The 20,050-nt window shown below is 36.8% G+C and overlaps 1 protein-coding gene across 3 annotated transcripts in view; it reads left to right on the top strand.

Annotated features, from left to right (window-relative positions):
* The window catches only part of LOC122807151 (6-phosphofructo-2-kinase/fructose-2,6-bisphosphatase 4-like), an 877,767-nt gene that overhangs the window by 488,745 nt on the left and 368,972 nt on the right, over positions 1-20,050 (top strand). For all 3 annotated transcript variants that reach the window (XM_044078168.1, XM_044078167.1, XM_044078169.1), the window contains one exon: positions 14,751-14,855. In XM_044078168.1, the coding sequence (XP_043934103.1) occupies positions 14,751-14,855 (105 nt within the window). The remainder of the gene's footprint in view (positions 1-14,750; positions 14,856-20,050) is intronic.

Here is a 20,050-nt window from a genome sequence, read left to right on the forward strand (position 1 = left end):
TGAACTTCAGTAATAATTTACCTCCAAACAGAAAGCAGTGAGTTACAGCATCAATATACTGCACAAGCAAAACAGTTCAAAAGGCAGTATTTATAAAGCACAAACTAAGCAGACAGTTCTAAGAATGGTACAGAAGTCAGAAATACAGCCATCAGTAGATTTAGTTCAAATGCACCACCAAAATGATGTTATGTCAACAGTGTTCTATACAGACAAAAGATAATGTCACATAAAGTGGTTTACATGGTTAACTACTCATGCTATATAGAGAGTTACATTGATATTATACAATTAACAACAGCCAAGGGTTATACAAGCAATGTTTAGCAACGAACAGATGCGCTGAGGGTAAAACCTACTGTTTAAGATATTATTAGCAGCAACAATAAAATACACAGCACCGTTTCTTAGTAAAAAATAGTGGTCTAGTTAAATTAGAGCAGCCCCTGTCTGATTAAAGGGAGTATAACAGTAATTACCAAGCCACATGCCTATCACTAGTGGTAGAAGACACTAAAATCTGTATTTTACAGCAGCAAATCAGTTTGTTACTCAGCCCAAGATTGAGCCAGTAGCTCCGTAAGCTTGCAAAAACACATTTGCTGTATATGAAACAGTGATAAGGACAATTATTCTTGTCTAGGTTAAATATTGCATTACATCAACAGTAGACAGTGAAGTAAAGTAGTTTCATACAAACTACAGCAGTGTCCAGGACATAGAAGAGAGCAAAACAAAAAAAAAAAAAAAAACGGACAAAAATCAATAGAAGTACATTACAGCTGAGGTGTCCTAAACAACTTTAGAGGCTATGCCTTACAACATTGATAGCTCTACCTTTTCTTTTTTGTTTTACTGAACTCTAAACAGCATTAAAAAAGCAGTTAAACAAAGTGATTGCAGCTGGGCACACCACTCAGTACCAAGATAGCAAGCTAGATGGGAATTAGAGAGAGAGAGAGATGTCGCACGACGCCAGGAGTGGATTTTAAATGCCACAAAGCATGTTGGGAGTGTAATAAAGGAAAATGACAGTAAGTGAAGAATGCTGTAGGTTCAACATGGAGGGATATGCAGGAGCATACGTCATCCTGGGAGGCCCAGGCCTTGTGAAAAGTAGGTTTCAGAAAAAAGACAGAGAAACTGTGAGTAAGGTGCTACTGCTTAATTAATGCAAACATTATTTATTAGAAAAAAACAGCAGAAAGAGAACTACAGAAAAAAAACAAAGCTAAAGTAGGTTAGAGGGGCATGGGGGTATAAGTGTAGAAGGAGAGATTAGGTAAGGTCGGTGGTGTGCAAGTTACTACTGGTAAACATATACTTGCAGGTGCAAAGACTAAAAAATATATATTAATCTGTGATTGAAGTTAGCTGGGTTGCAGTGACCAAGGTGAACAGACATAGATGTTTTAAGCTTAATATAGGGGAGAACTGCTTCATTCATTTTTTTGCTTGTCTGGTTAACCTCCATTTTTTTTTGTTTTACTGAACTTTAAACACCATTTACGAAAGCAGTTAAACAAAGCGATTGCAGCTGGATACACCACCGAGTGCCGAGATAGCAAACTGGTTCTCATCCGGGATGCTTTCTGTGCAGAGTCTGTGTGTCTCACAGCTGTTCTTGTTTTTTGCCAGGTTCTCCAGTTCACTTCCAAATTCCAAGGATATGCTGTAGGTGAGTTGGCATTCCTCCAAACTGCTCAAAGATGTGTGTGTGCTGCATGACAGCAAGTGTATCTGTCCCACCATGAGTTTGTACTCTAGTCAGGACTGTTTTTTCTACCTTGTATCCAGTGAGTTCAGGATAGGCTCCATTTACCACACAATCACCAAGAACTGCACATGAGAGCCAATCACTAACTGTTGTGCACCCCCTTAACAGGACATGAAGTACTAAACGATAAACCTGCTGCTCAAAATACAGTTACCCCTTGCATTCCTTACTTTAGTTAAGGGAGAGGAGTAGACTTCAAGTGGGCTTTGCAAAAGAGATTTTCCGAATTAAATGAGCAAAACCTTCCTTTTGCAAGCTTGGTACCTCACACTATGTCCTCGGTATACATTGGAGACTAATACTTGGTGCAGATCATGTATCCTCTTGTTCATGTCCTTCAGGAAAGTCAAACAGCTGAATGCCTTATCATTCCTCTCCTTCATCCATTTCCCTTCTTGGAGTCTTCAGCACCCAAAATATTAGCCAGTTCTGGGTCACCAACAGTGCAAACTGACACCGCACTTTTGCACAGATGGTGGACCATCCTTCATTGGAATTCATTTTACAGAATTAAAGACTATTGTAATGTTTTGAGCAATACGTACTGTCACTCGTCCAGTCAGGATAAAACAGACAAGCATTTGTGGGCTCTGTTCAAGCAACTTTATTATGTACAAACACATCAGGATTGAGGCTCAATAACTTTAACTTGGATAAACTTATAAATAAATAAACTAACTATCACACTCGTACATGCTCACTCTCTGGCTGCACTCTCAAAATGGCAGTGAAGCTAGCACGTGCTTCCTATTTATATGCACGTGCTGTCCTTGAAACTTCTTAAAGGTACAACACACACATACTATTCTACAAGTGAGTCATGCATGATTGACGATATTATTTGACATGCAATTGATTACAAATAATTATTTGATATGCAATTTTAGAGAGCTAAATACATTAGACAACAATGTCCAAGTTGCTGTGTATTTCACACTAGGTGTGGAAATACGACCAAATCATGTGACATAAAAATTAGAATTAGGTCTAGCAACTGGGACTCTGCTGAATATTCAACTTTGGGAACATCAGGAACATAATCAGGAATGGAACTAGAAGTTAAGACACATTCCACAGCAGGAACATTCTCTGGATTGCTCTGAGATCTACAGTCTGTATGACAAGAACAATGCTGCAATATCGATTCTAATACAGGAAGAAGATGTCTGCGGTTACTCCTGTACTGCACATCCTCAGATTCTACGAAGTAGGATCTTGGCTTGGCACATATACTTGTTACTTGACCAATCCAGTCTAAACCTTTTGCCATTTATGTCCTCACTGTCTCTCCTTCTTTTAATGGACGAAGAAATCTGTTCAATTTATCATAGCTGGACTTCTGTAAAGAACACTTTCTGTACAGTTGGGCTCTGATTGTTCTGTTGTTCTTTGCTGTAGGCCTCAACAAACTGGAACTGATAGGCAATGTTCTGGTTTGCCTAGTTCGAAGTCTCTGAGCAGGCGAGCCAAGTATATCATCACAGGGTATGTTTCTGAGATTGAGTAAATTCAAAAATACATCAGTATTATCATGCTTTGATTTCTCTAGTAATTGCTTTGCACTCTGTACTGCATGTTCAGCTAGTCCATTTGACTGTGGGTATTCTGGACTACATGTAACATGTACCATGGACTGAGAAATGACGTTTCAACTTGGTGATAACAGCAGTGGATGTTAGATTAGGTAGTAAATCAATCTCAAACAAGTTCAAATAAGAGTCTACTAACACTAAGTAATGCTGATTATTCCACTCTAATATATCCGTTGCTACTGTTTACCAAGGTAGTTTAAGAATTTGACTTAGGTGAGGTGGTTCTTTTAGCAAATGCGGTTTAGTACTATTGCATACTGAATAAGAAGAAAGTGCTTTTATCAATGTCTTTTTCTAGAGAAGGCCAAAATACTAGTCCTCTTGCCCTTCTTTTGGTAGATTCGGAACCTGGGTGACCACGATGCAAAATCTGGATATATTCATGTTGTAAGGAAGCACGAACAACAATTTTAGGACCTTGAAAATAATGCCATCTTCCATCAACATCTTATCTCTGTAAGGAAAATATGTTTGCACTTCAGGTGGTACACTAGATTGCTTTGATGGCCAGCCAACATTAATGTAATGGTTGAGCTTTTGCAAAATTGTATCAGTCTTTGTATGATCTCTCAGCTCATCAAGTCTCATAGTAGAAAAATTGCACACTCCCATGACATCATAGTCAAAATTCTATGCATGAAGCTGTTCCGTTGTATTTCTGGTCAATCTGGATAGCCAGATAAAGAAGTTTGCTTTTTGTATAGACCATTTTGATGTTGTACGTTTGCAATTTGAGCATCATTCTGTGTAATCTCACTGGAGCTGAATGCATAGGCTTCTTTAAAATAGTGACTAGAGGTTGGTGATCAGTTTCAATCTGAATAGCTCAACCATAGATGTAATCATGAAACTTTGAACATGCAAATACTATTGCCAAAAGTTTTTTCTCGATTTGAGCATATTGCATTTCAGTTTGGGTAAGAGATCTAGATACATACGCTATTGGTCTTCCCTTTTGAAGAATAACTGCACCAAGACCAAATTTTGAAGCATCACAGGAAAGAGTTACTGGTTTATTGACATCATAGTATCTTAATGTGGGTGGGGTGGCAATTTTCTGCTTAAGACCTTCAAATGCTCTCTGCTGTGTCTCAAACCAAGACCATGTAACATTTTTGCACATTAGCTTTCTCAAAGGCACTGTCAATGCACTGGAGTCTGGTATAAACGTGCCTAGATAGTTGACCTTACCAAGAAGACACTGTAGAGCTTGAAAATTATCTGATGTTGGCATCTCAAGAATGGCTGCCTGCTTGGACGGATCTGGTCGCAAGACAGTGCTAGGAAATAAATGACTTACATATGTGACTTCTGGTAGTCTGAATTTACACTTCAGAGGATTGAGCTTTAAGTTCACTTCACATGCTCTGTCTAGAACTCTTCTAAGGTTTCTGTCATGCTATACTTCACCATTGCCTCCAACCAATAAATCATCTACTATTATGGCACAAGGATAACCCAAAAAAATTTGCTACATTGCACACTGAAAGACTTCAGTTGCAGAATTTATTCCAAATGGCATCCTGAGGGAATCTCTATCTTCCAAATGGGGTACTGAAAGTAGTCAGTAGTGAAGATTTGCGATCAAGCATCACTTGCCAAAACAAGCTTTTTCCATCCAAAACAGAGAAAACAGTAGCATTTGGTATCAGTGCTGCGACTTTCTCAGCTGTGCACATAAGGTGATGTGGTCTCTTTAATACTTTGTTCAAATCTCTTGGGTCAGTATATATTCTGATTTCGTCTGACCTTTTTTTGTGGGCTGCCACCATGGACGACACCCATTCACTTGGTTCTGTGACTGTACAAATTACACCTTGCTGCACCATTTTATCCAGCTGAGCTTTGACCTTATTCTCCATAGCTATCGGAACTTTTCTTTCCAGTCTGACCACTGGAATGACCTCTGGGTCTAACTTCATAGAATACACAACTGGAAGTTTTCCCAACTTGTCATCGAAAACATCAGCGTACTCTGAGAAAATAGCGTCAGTAAAATTGCAACTAGGATACATGCTTATATGATGACCTTCTTTGGCAAAGGAAAGCAGAGTCATTCTCAATAATGATTGCACAGGTCTTCAGACTACATAGAATAGTAAGCTGTAGCAGTTCCTGGCCAGATAACATGAAAGCACTACTGAGCCTTTGGTTTGAATTTCTTCACCTCCATAAGCAACAAGCTTCGCACAACTGGCCATATTTAGTTGTTCACGAGCTCTCACCTTAACAAAAGTATCTGCTGACATAACATTACACTTTGAATCAGAGTCTGCTCTGAGCTCGGTGGTTTTGCCATTGATCTGGATAGTACAAAATAATTCACTCTTTGCAAACAAATCTACTGCATCAGCCTTTTCACCAATCATTGACACACCATCTACATAGAAAGTAGAATTGCAGCTCTCTATGTGATCAACTTGCCTTTTTAAGTGGCATTTCTTTATAACTGTGTGAGATTTACTTGATTTGCAAAACTTTTGAAAATGGTTCCATTTTTTACATTTGTGGGATTGCTGACCAAATGCTAAGCATTTTTCTCATGTAGACTCATGATTGGCACCACAATTGCAACAGTTAACAATAAAGCTTGACTTGGGTTTTGCTGACTCACCCTTGCACTGCACTGAGCATGTCCTTTTCTTAGAACTTGCTGGAAAACTACAAGTTTTACCTGCCACACTCGCAGGTGTTACAGCTGCTATGTGCTTAGACCTGCTTCTACTAGCCACGTGTTGCCAGGTCTGTAGTAGAACATTGAAGTTTCACAACTTTGAATGTTCTAATATTGACCCCTATTCAGCGAACGCTGAAAATAGCGAAATGACAGAAAACCAAATTTTTCCCTATGGAAAGAATTTGGTTGTCTGTTTCTGTCGCTTCTCTATTTTCAGCGTTGTGGAAAGTTATGGGTCGGGTTCAGGTAAGTGTGCGATTGGGCGTGGGTTAGGTGAGTTAGGGTGCAGGTCAGGTAAGTGTGCGATTGTGTGGATGTGAGGGTTAGGGCGGGTTAGGGGAGTTAGGGTTAGGGCGCGGGTCAGGTAAGTGTGCAATTGTGTGGACGTGAGGGTTAGGGTGGGTTAGGTGAGTTAGGGTTAGGGCGCAGGTCAGGTAAGTATGCGATTGTGTGGACGTGAGGGTTAGGGCGGGGTAGGTGAGTTATAGGTAGGGCGCGGGTGAGGTGAGTGTGTGATAGTGATGGAACTTAGGGTTAGGGTTTGGGTTAAGGTAAGTGGATAGTTAGTGGTGTTTGTACAGTTTAGTGTAGGGTTAGATATAAGATTTTAGGTGTATGTGTGTGGATTGCTGTTTATTTGGTGTGCTTGTGTTGTGTGTATGTGTTTCGGAACAGCAAATTTTTTCCCTAGGAATAAATTCGCTGTTCTGCATATTCGATGTTCTCAACTTTCGCTGAATAGGGGTCGATATTAGAACATTCAGAGTTGTGAAACTTCAATGTTCTAATATAGACCCGTGTTACCTGCTGTCTACATTTGCCCTGGAGCCTGCTGAAACCATGCTCTTATCACTTGCAAGCATACTTGTGTGCTTTTCTGTAACTTCATAGATTTGACAAATCTGAATAGCTTTACTCAGTGTTAAATCACTGTCACAAAGCAAAATCTTTCTCACTGTCGCACTATTAATACCCCACACAAGCCTGTTCTTTATTAACTAATCTTTTAAATCACCAAACCTACAGGTTTTAGCTCTGTTTTTCATATCAATAATATAAGCTGCAACAGTTTCTCCTGGCGTTTGATCTCTTGAGTAAAACAAATGCTCCTGTAATGTAACATTTGTCTAGGGGTTACATATTTCCATGAATTTGTGTTTCAAACACTCAGGGTCTTCCCTTGATACAGCCTGTACAAAAATATGACGGTTTTCACCTTCTCCTTCATATATTGCTGGTGCATACACAAATGAATGCTCTCTTTCAGTGGCCTCTGACCCAGCTAGGTTTAACAAAATGAATGCTGTGGTGTATGTATCTTTGTAAGAATAAGCTGCTTGTATAAAAATATCGTAGTCTTGCTCGGATATTCTCCAATTCTCTGCAATATTCTGATCAAATACAAGTGGTGATGGTTTTCGAAATCCATCTGCCATGCCAACAAGTTACAGTAAAACACAATGCAACCCAAGTCCATTTTTATCTGTATGTACATGCACACTTGCACATATTCCTGAAATTTATGCCAGTATTTGTAACTATGCCCAAGAGCACAACAAGCCTCTGAATAACTGAACTTTGAGAAATAAGTCTCTCGGACACAAGAATACTCTTGAAATTACAATACTGTAAGAAATCACCTCTTATCACTGTAAGAAACATTTCAAAATAACTGCACTGTGTGAATGAACTGGGCAGAAGAAGCTCAGAGAAAAACATTTCAAAGTAATTGCACTTTGCGAATAAACAGTACACAGCACACTGAAACTTTTCCAAAATGGCTGTACTTTGCTAAATAACTCTTCACAGTGCAAGAACAACTCTGTAATGGCTTCACTTTGCGAATAGACACCCAGCATAAAAAACTTTTCAAAATGGCCATATTTTGACTGCACTTTATGAAATAGTTGCACTTTGCACACAAATAAACTCTTCGGAATAAATGCACAGTAATAAGTACACACTGTAAGCACTTTTACACACTTTGACATACTTTGAATAACTCTAATTATGCCCTTGATAGCTTCAATCAATGCAAAACAGTAGTTTATGCCAAAACACAGCAGTTTGCCAAAAAATATGCAGTCGCCTTGCATTATTTATGCTTAATGTGCCCTTTTTGCCCTTACTACATTTGTTTTGCTCGTTTAATCTTTCTTCATGCCCATTACACTTTTCTTGTGCTCATTTTACTCTAAACATGCCCGTTTTACTTTAAATATGCTTGTTTTGCTTTAAACATGCTTGTTTTGCTTTTCTGAGGTAATTTCTAACCCTTTATGTGCTTTTCTTATAATTGTTTTATCAAATATCTTAATTTTAAACTTTTCATTTAGTTAATAAACATTTCATGTCTCTCACTTGTTTAATAATGCGGTTTGTGCTTTTGTAATGCTTTATCTTTTTTATAAAATAAATTGTTTGTGCAAGTTTTCATTACCTTTGGTTTGTTTCTGGCCCTTTTTTGTGCTCGCTTCACTTAGTTTACCTTCCCTGTTAACTCTGTGCCTCATGGCTGTGAAAAGCAGTCTCTGGAATCCCGGTTCTGACACCATGTCACCCATCCAGTCAGGATAAAACAAACGAGCATTTGTGGGATCTGTTCAAACAGCTTTATTATGTACAAACACATCAGGATTGGGCCTTAATAACTTTAACTTAGATAAACTTATAAACAAACTAACTGTCACACTTCTACATGCTCACTCTCTGGCTGCACTCTCAAAATGGCACTGAAGCTAGCACATGCTTGCTATTTATATTCACATGCTGTCCTTGAAACGCTTTTTAAAGGTACAACACCCACACACACACACACACACACACACACACACACACACACGCACGCACACACACACACACACACACACACACACACACACACACACACACACACACACACACACACACACACACTAGTCTACACTTACTATTAGCCATCTTGTTTTTATAAATAAATTGGGTTTTATATCTTCATTTTGCATTCAAAAGGCACATTATGATGCACTGTGAGCAGAGTAATCTTCTTGAACAGTTGTAATAACTGCATTTTAATGGGAAACAGTGGCTTTTTTAATTTCTCCAAGTCCTTTGGGTTTCTAATGCGAATGGACACCATTCCTAAGTCAAAGTACAATTAAAGTTCATGAAGTTAGTATTGTTTCAATCTTTGATGTTAGCCAGAAGGGCTCTACGAAGCAGTAATGACTTCTTCTGCAATTCGTACAGAGTTACATGTATCAGTAACATATCTAAATACGATTATTTATTCTTTTTTATAAGACTCATTGCTCCTACTACTACTGGAACTGTCTGGGTATCTTTCTTCCACATTCCTCTCGTTTCTGCCTGCAAATCCTGATATTTTATAACTTTGTGTCTCTGTACACAAGATACTGTAGTCACTGGGTAAAGCTATTTCAATGGTCAATGCTACTTTTGTCTTCTTTTCATAAATCACTATATCTGGTTTTCTCCCATATATCTTTTGAACTGCTGGTAATGGGTGATCCCATGTAATGCAGACGTCATTATTTTCTGTGATGCTTTGTGGCTCATGTTTCCAGTGTTTTTCAACTACTTCAGTATTGTAATGTTTGCATAATTCCCAGTGCAACAGTCTTGCCCCATTGTTATGTCTTTCAGTGTACAGTCATTCTACCATTAGTATGTTACAACCAGCAACAAGGTGTGCAACTGTTTCCAGTTCTGTTTTACAAAACCTACATTTGTCTTTTTCTCCTACATATTCAATGGACTTTGTAAACCAAAGTGTACGTAGTCCACTGCCTTGTGCCACCACTGTTAACCTTTCATCTTTTGGTTTGAATTTGCCTTGCCATGACCATTCCTGCATTCGATCCTGATCAACATGAAGTTGCTCCAGGAGATTTTTATACTTGCAACTATATTTATGCATTTTCCACATTTCTTGCCTTCTCATCTGGTTCTTCACCTTATATTCTTTGTTTTGTTTTTAGCACATTCAGTTGCTGCCTGATTTTTATCTACTTCTGGTTTGATTTCCCATTCTGCTTGACACATATATGCTTCTTCTAGACTAAGCAGGGAAGTCATCTTAGATTTATTCTCCTCATGTTTCAAAATGTTGACTATGTTTGGATCTTGAGAGGTCAGCAGATATGTATGCAATCCCACAATTCCATATCTGTACATGTAATCAATTTCAAGGAGGCCCATACCTCCTTTGGAACGGGGAATATATAATCTTGGTATGCACTGATTTTTATAACTCATTTGATGAGCATGAAGCATCCTTCTTGTTTTCCCCTGTCTAATCTATCCAACACCTTTTGGAGCCAGTCAGTCAATTTCTTTCTTATCCTCAGTAGTCCACTGTATCATCTGTATGGCTGTTTTCTGGCCTTTCAGTTTTTGTGATTTTTGTGGACTGCTACTTTCTTCTACAACAGGGGGGATATCCTCTCCCTGGGCCTGGTCTAGCCCCATTGTAGGAATATTTAAATGCCTTGAGGATTCTACACTGTCATTTTTTCCAGTCCTGGTACCAGTGCGCCTACCAGGATTGGGCACTTTTTTATCCTGTGACTTGTGCACCCAGCTATATTCTTTATTTTTAACCTATTACTGTCTATGATATATGCTATATAAAATACAGTCTATATAACAGTGTCGTCTTGGTGAGATTTTGTGTAAAACAGGGTCCACCTTGTGAAAGTACTCACCAAGACTTGAGGATGAAGTCATTTCCAGAAATACTTCTCTCCTTTTGCTGATTTTATAATTTCTCCATCTGGACCCCCATGCATACATGTGCATGTAGATGCGTACACACACACACTCCATCCAGTCACCGTCTCTATCTTACTTTGTGTTATAGTTTTTCATGTAGCACTTTCATGTTTTCCTTACTTGCCTATGTGTTTGTCTTGCATGTAGAAGTAAGGAAAGAAATATTAGAAGGGAAACAGTATCAGCAGTATTTTCACTGATTTCAAAGCATATGTTTAGCTGCTGTTTGTAACACCCTTTTCAAATGTATTTGCTTATTTATACATATATTTTTAGTTTGCATTCATGTCCACTTATTTAGTGTTTAGGAAAGGAAGAGGTGTTTGGCATAATTATTAATATACTGTAAAAAAGCACCACAACCAAGTAGAAAGCATGAACGATTTATTGAATCCACACACTAACGCTTATTGTAATACAAAACGTTTTCGTCTTCAACTTCCTCAGATAATGAAAAGTAACCACCACATTGACATATATATACACCCCTATTTGGAACCAATTAAAAAGTACCAATCACCATAAGAGAACCATTAAATTAGTTAAAATACTCAATAAACGTAAAAATAAAATCATATTGTCCTGAATATTTATAAACCTTTGTCAATAAGAATTATAAATATATAAATATTATAAAACTTCCTCAAATTTAAAAATCTTGAATAAATATCAAACAGTTAAGAAATAATGACAAATGTAAAATGTTTAAAACCTAGCAAAATAAAGTGATTTTATGTCTCCCTCTAGTGGCGAACCTGAAAATAACATGTTAAAATACCATTTAAAATACAATGTAAAGATGCTCAGTATGTAAACCACCTAAAAGTAAAATAAATATTGTTTATCCCATTGCAAAAACAACATTCGGTACATTAGATGTGGTGGACCTTTTTACAAGTATACCACACGGTGTTGGTATGGAGTGGTTTGAAGAAATGTTAGTGGATAGTAAAAAAAATTCCCATAGTGATTTTAGAACAATTTTAACTCTTATGGAAATAGTGTTGAAAAACAACTATATATTTTTTCAAGGGGAATATTTTAAGCAAGAAAAATGTGTTGCTATGGGGGCACACTGTGCTCCCACCTATGCTAATATAATAATGGTTTATTGGGAAAACAAATACCTTGTAAATTCACCATACCATGGTTATTGGACACTATATAGTAGATTTTTAGATGACCTATGTTTTTTGTGGAAGGGGCAACAAGAAGATTTTGATAAATTTGTACAATATGTTAACAGTACAACCGACTTTTTGGAATTTACTAAAAACGTTAACCAACATGAATTAATTTGCTTGGATGTCCACATTAAGAAAAGCAACGGTCATTTTACATCTACGATTTATAGAAAAGAGACTTTTTCAAATTCTTACTTACACTATACCAGTTCTCACCCACCTCATCAGAAGAGAGGTGTAGTGAAAGGACATCTGGTACGTTTGAGTAGGATGACCTCGGATGATGGGATTTTCTTGAGTGAGGTTGGTGTACTCAGGGAATTATTTCTAAACAGTGGTTACCCCAATTAATTTTTTGATAAAATTTGTGATGAAGTGAAGGAAAAGAGGAAGGATACATTTGCTCCAATTCTAGGTAGAACTCAAACTCTAGATGACAGAAAACAAGAAAATAAATCTAACGAAGACTACAGGTCAGGTTTAATCACTACCTACGATGGCCATTCAAGACTTATTAGGAGAATTTTTGATAGAGAATGGAATAATTTTTCTAGAATATCTGATTTAAGATATATTTTTGATAAAGAATTGACATACACATATCATAAAGGGAATAGCATTAAGAATATATTAGCGAGAGGTTCAAGTAGGGGCAACACACAAAACAGTAAAAAGGAAAAGAAAGGCTTATACAAGTGTGGTAGTTGTAGTTATTGTTCATTTTTATCAACAGGAGATTATATATACTTGCAGGCTAGGAAAAGGAAATTAACATTAAACACCTATGCTAACTGCAACACGAAAGGTATTATTTATATTGCAACATGCAAAGAATGTGAATCTTTTTATATAGGGAAAAGTGAAAGGAAATTGAAGCAGAGAATATATGAACATTTATACGAAATTAGAACAAAGAATGAGAGGAATGCATTATATAAGCACACTACCACCTGTAAGACACTTGGTTTTCAATTTTTTATACTAGAGGTGGTTACAATGAGTCCTAGGGGTGGTATGTGGGAAACACTAGTTGAGTACAGGAAGTTATACTGGCAGCTAGTGCTGGATTCTAGTAAATTCCCAGGACTCAATGAAATGTTATCCTTAGCACCAGTGCTTAAAATGAGATCTGCTAAACTCTAAATGAGATCAATACTTCATTTGTGCAAGTGCAAAAATAGAAGAAACAGTGTTTTGCAATGGGATAAACAATATTTATTTTACTTTTAGGTGGTTTACATACTGAGCATCTTTACATTGTATTTTAAATGGTATTTTAACGTGTTATTTTCAGGTTCACCACTAGAGGAACACATAAAATCACTTTATTTTGCTAGGTTTTAAACATTTTACATTTATCATTATTTCTTAACTGTTTGATATTTATTCAAGATTTTTAAATTTGAGGAAGTTTTATAATATTTATATATTTATAATTCTTATTGACAAAGGTTTATAAATATTCAGGACAATATGATTTTATTTTTACGTTTGAGTATTTTAACTAATTTAATGGTTCTCTTATGGTGATTGGTACTTTTTAATTGGTTCCAAATAGGGGTGTGTATATATATGACAATGTGGTGGTTACTTTTCATTATCTGAGGAAGTTGAAGACGAAAACGTTTTGTATTACAATAAGCGTTAGTGTGTGGATTCAATAAATTGTTCGTGCTTTCTACTTGGTTGTGGTGCATTTTTACAGTTTATTGGTTTTATGTGAGCACCATCTGTCCTTTGGGATTATAATTATTAATATCTTTATCTTAGAGACACACGGTACAAAGTTTAATTCTAACCTCTGGTTATTGCTTAAGCTTGTGATAGTCCGCAGACTGATAGCCTAGTATTTGCCTATGAACCTATGAACAGTGTAGCTTTAAATGTTGTACAGAGAATTTAGGAGGGAAATTTCTATTTTAATGGTGCTCACTTATTAAACCTGATCTTCAGGGTAAAATCTAACATGTCAGTAAGTTTGTGGTGTAGAAAAAGGAAATGTGTCTTAAATTGATTTAACAGATTTTTGTTGTTAAACTTGAACATTGAGTTTTTTGTTTTTTAACTTGGCTAATGTCATTAAGATGAATGTGTTCCAAATGTGGCTACATACTCCATGCTGCGCATTACAGGGAAATGTCTGAACTTCCAGAAACTTCGGCTTCCCTTTACCTGTATTTTTTTACTTCACTGAGTCCCTGGGACCAGAAGGTAGACTTTAAGCAGTAATCTGTGCCTGTCACAAATGCGCAAGCATATTGTTTGGGCTTACAAGACTGTGGCTCCCCGTTTACTGTCATCCCAATCCTTTCAGGCCATTTGAAATAGTTTAGTTTTCTCTTCTCAGATAGATGTAATGCTTTCCATGCCCACTAGTCATATTTAATAAAAAGCAAACTTAGACACAGAAAGAGCAGCCATTTTGGAATGTACACAGGTGTTCACATTTGTCTTTGGTGTGCCTTCCTAAGTCACACACACTGGACATCATTGCGATTATTATTTTATGCTGAGGTGCATTGTAGGATACAACCTGTTGAGAAAGAAACTCCACAGCTATTTAAATTTTTCCTGTATGCAGGAGGGATGAGAGTTTATTAATCACAATGTTGTTTAGATTTTCAACGAACATTAATAAAAACATCAGTGTCAAAGTGCATACAGCTGTAAATATTTGCATGTGCTACCATTTTATAACATTACAACACTTGAATGATTTTAAACACTCTTGTTTTTTTGTACTTAAGGGAGTCTGTGAGGAAATGACATATGAGGAGATCCAAGAACACTTTCCATTGGAGTTCGCATTACGAGATCAAGACAAGTATAGGTATCGATATCCCAAAGGAGAGGTAAGGATCTGTTATTCTTTAGAGTCTGACATACAAAATGGCAGAAGTGTTTCTTTCGGAATTCTTTGACTTTGGTGAGATACAAGTTGCAATTTTACACATTCACATTGATACTTTTTTGCTTCCTTTCATTTTTTTAAACGTTGCATTTAACTTACTAACACCTATGGAATTTCACATCACCTGACGCATAGAGTTTCTGGATGGACAGCTTTTGCCTGAACTAATTCCTGAAAATGCAGTTTTGCAACCTGTAACTGTAAAAGTTACAATGAAAGTAATTTAGCATGTGCTCCTCTTACTAATGGTAACAACCAGATGCAATGGTGATTTCATATTAAACAGGGAATTAGTTAGTACCTGCTTTTTATTGTAATTATTCCAACAACTTATATAGTAGGTGGACCACAGCTAGCAGTGTGAATTTTTTGTGCAGATGTGGTTTTCAATTAGTTGCAAAGTAAAGCATCGTTTTAGGTATCACTCCATTTGCACATTTGCAGAATTATAATTTGCATCCATATTTGCATTTTAAATAAAAAATGTAAATATCTGCAAAGCAGTGCTACTTAAATGTCATCTATTAATGCAAAGTTTTCCAGCATTGAATATGGTTCCTTCCTTTTGATATTGTATAGCACCATATAAACACCTTCTAGTTCAAGTTATAATATTTCAGGAAAATAACTTGCATTTCCTCAGGTACCATGTACCCCATTTGTCCTTATCTCTCTGCTGTCTGGGTATGTGAAATGCTGTTCCACGATGCTTCTACATGGACAATGCATGAGATATATAGATAAATATCATATTTATAAAATATATTCATATTTTATTGCTAAGTATAAATATGTATAAGTGCTAGTAGCTAGACTTGAGGTATCGGTGACAATTGTTGCAGCATTATATAAGCTTTCATTTGATAACATGAAATATATTTATATATATATATATATATATATATATATATATATATATGTAGATATATATATATATGTATGTATGTATGTGTGTGTGTGTGTGTGTGTGTGTGTTCTTTCAGATTAAGTTATTAACAACTATATTAAAATGGCAGGTATTTCCTAATTGGCAAATAAGTCACATTTTCTTACTTTTGATTACCATATTTAAGTCAGCAGACATTCCTGACCTGTATATTGAGTAGTCTGTGAAATGCTGTTCCACCATGCTACTTTGTACACACTGAGATATTTACAGAAAATGTATAGATATGTTTTTTAAATATAAAAAAATGCAGATATGTATAATTGTCATAGCTGTTGCTACTATAAATACCTGCAAAGTAGTAGTTGTTAGACAACAGATAGCACTGAAACATTTGACAACATTATGTAAACTTTCATTTGATACTATAAAATGCCCCATAAACTCCTTGTAGAGCAAACTAGTAATACAAGTATGAATACCACACATATTCATAATTTTGAATGAGCACTACTTATAGTATCTCACTTATTGACCATCTAATTTTTGTCTTGAGGCATTCCTGAGCTTTTGTGCTGAGTGTTACTATGGAGTGCTAGTCTGTAATGCTTCCAGGTGGCCATTACCTAAGATATGTTCACATAAATATGATATTTATCCATATTTTATTGGTATGCAAAGCACAAATGTTTGCAAAGTGGTGGTAGTTCAACACCAGCTATTAGCGCAGTATAATTTAATGCCATGAAGTTGTACATATACAGCTTCTCGTTCCAGTTAATAATAGAAATATTAATATGATTATTAATTGTTAACATTTTTGAAGGGAAATAAGTACTGCTATGGCACTTTTTGACTAGCCATGTTTTGTCAGGGGCCGTTGCTGAATGTGTGCTGACTGAACCTGTGAAATGTTGCCTGCAATGTTTCCAATGGGACCCTGCCTAAGATATTTAGATAGATATGATAGCCATGCATGTTTCATTACTAAACAAGTACATTTTCTGGAAAATGGAGATACTTAGACACCAGCTATCAATGATAAGTTTTGAGAATTATGTATGCTTTCATTTGATACCATGTTGTCTCACATAACTCCTCCAGGTTTGAGCTATGAAGTAAACAGTTTAGTAATTTTACATGAAAATAATTTGCAGTATCTCACATACTGAGCACCATGGCCACATTGATGCAGTGGTTAACATTGTCACCTCAGCGCAAGAGCTTCTCCAGTTCAATTCTCGGCTGGAGTGCCTCCTGTGTGGTGTCTGCATGTCCTCCCTGAGGTCAAGTGAGTTTTAAAGAGATGCAAGTAGGTGTGTGTGCCTTCTCTGAAGGTTGGACGCTGAGCTGGCAACCTGACTCTGTAAAAACTCCAGTGCCAATCTATCTGCAGACCAGTGATCCACTGTGGCAACCCTTACTGAGAAAAGCTGAAAGACATTGTCTATCTCGCATACTGATGACCTTATTTGGGTCCAAAGCCTTTCCTGACCTGCATGCTGACTTGGCCTGTGAAATGATGTTCCCCAATACTGCTAAATGGAAACTATCTAAGAACCTAGGAAAATAGTATAACACTGGATAGTATTACATGTGTAAAGGCTTCTGTATACCATCCAACAAATTAATCAAAAAAAGAACCCCACAACAATAACTTACAGAGGCATACTGAACACATCAGTGAACATGATATTTCAGAGTCACAATATTGTTATTACTTCTGTGCAAGAACACATTTTATAGTGGTTTCTAATAGCAGGACTGTTGTAAATTATATCTTTTTAAGTTATTAGCTTCTGTATTGTACTGAGCTGGAGTGTGTTTGTGTAGGTGCTATTTCTCACTGTTTATTCCGGAGACTGTGTATTTTCATTAAGTGCAATTTAGTGAGTCACTGACTTAGGTTTAGCGACATTGAATTTGTCTATTTATTTTGCCTTAAGGTGCTTAGAGGTTTGTTGTAGCTAGTAATACATATTTCTTATATGTTGCATTATATTGATTCCTGCAATTGAAATAATAGTCTACAAATAATACTGCTGTGATTATTTAGTGGTTGATACTGCTCTTCTACAGTTACTGTTTATTTTTCTTCCTGTTTTTTCTTACCATTATCTTTCCCTCTTGCTCTTTTCCTTAGCCATGAATTGCTGTGCATTCCCCAACATTTGTGACACTGCTACAGCTCCTTTTACTGCTCAAAAATCCAGCTCTGTCAAACCTAAAACTTATGAGGAGTCTAAGCTGCCCTGAAGAACCAAATACTATTATATGTGTGTTTCACCACATAAAGGTTATTTTGAAAGCTGTATTCTATGATAATCCTTAACTTGCTAAATACAAATGCTTGAGCCAGCAACAGGGATTTTTTACTCTATTTCTTCCTTCTCCAATATTATTATAGTATCTTGCTAGTCCCTATAGTAACTTGATTGGTCACCAGACATCTTTTGAATGTTATATATTTCCTGTAGACTCCCTTCCCAACTAAAATACATCTTGTTTCACTTTTTCCATCGTTATATTCAACCATAGTCATCTTACTATATAAATGTATTTAGGCTCCCAGCTGCCCATACTAAGGCAGTCTCACTAATATGTACAATAACAAGTGTTATAGCTTAATGGACAAATGAATGTACTGCTAAACAGCCAATAGTTCAGAGCAATTAATTGTTTTTACTTGCATATACCTGGAATTTGGCTCTTCCCTCTCAGTTCATCCTTCGCTATGCTTTGGCTCACTCTGCTCCCCTACACTACCCCCATTCCCACCCACCCCAAGCTCCTGACCTTTATACCTAACTAGCCACTCCTCTAATCCTCACTCTCACACCCACCTCATTTCTGTATAGCCACTCTATTTGATCCACATCACTATCTACCTTAACTCTACATCACCTCAATCACACAGTACCCAAATTGTACAGTCTCTTCAGGCTAATACCCCCTACCTAATCCCTCTACTCTAACCACAACCTACATAAAGTATAGCCACACCTAAATCTGTACTCACTCCTGTAAAAATACCTACTAAAAATTCACAACAATACATCAACACTTTGTCAGAGCAGAATGTGGCCCCTAATCATTACATTAATAATAAGCCTTGCCATCACCTCACGCTTAACCTCCTTCCACAACACTAGCAATTCAAAATTTCAGAATAAATCTCCTACTTGCCCAACCCATTTACAAGACAAACCAGGCTTTTCAGTAATATCTCCTTCTATCTACAACATCTCAAATCTTGACCTTGCCACATTCAGAGTAACCTCACACCAACTAAACAACTACATTTCCTCAAAACATCTGTAATCAAATGCCTAAAAACTGTAATCCAAATAACATCCCAAATCATACTTAGTAGAGACATGTATCCAAACTCTGGCCCTACAAGCAATAACAACCCCCACTACCAAGCAAATAACATTCTACCATCCCCCAGGAAATCAACAGCTCTCCTTATGCTCAACTTGAACATAAGGAGCATACTGAACAAAATCCCAGAGCTACATGCTACTCTGGCCCTCTACTCCCCTGACATAGTCCTTCTGATGGAGACCTGACTAAAACCACTAAACAATACTAATGACTTTTTTCCACCTGGTTACAATGTTCTTAGACAAGACAGAATATCTAAAGAGGTGGAAGCATTTCTCTCCTCTTCAAAAAATGAAAAACTTACCATTGAAATGTTGTCAATGAACAAGCCAAGTTCAGTAATGCAGAAACTATGTTCACTAAGCTGAAAATCAACTCAAGAAACATTTACATATAATTGGTACCTATATACCCCCCGAGCAATAACATTAATACAGTAGAATCCAATCTAGACTGGGCATCTGAAAAATTTCACCAGGAAACAATCATAATAGGCGACATTAATATCAACTGGTCCTCCTGTAATTCACTTCACCCCACTGAACACATTAACCTACATGGTTTCACTCAACTAATCAAAACCACAACACAGATAGATAAAGCATAAAAAAAGGAGTCCATCCTAGACTGGATCCTTGCTAACAGACCATCTCAATCCTACCTGTCAGGTTCCCTCTCAGACACCCTCAGCGACCACCTTCCGACAATTTATAATTAGACATCAAGTGAATCTATTAAAATCCTCCACCCTCCAACATATCTGGTACACAAAGAATTCCAAAACCCATGACTTTAAATGTGCACTTAATTAATGCTTCCAGAGACCACTCTCATCCATACCCCTGGAGAGTGCCATATACTTA

This window comes from Protopterus annectens, chromosome 7.part0, assembly GCF_019279795.1.
Source record: "Protopterus annectens isolate FY-2018-M chromosome 7.part0, PAN1.0, whole genome shotgun sequence".
In the NCBI taxonomy this organism is placed as follows: Eukaryota; Metazoa; Chordata; order Ceratodontiformes; family Protopteridae; genus Protopterus; species Protopterus annectens.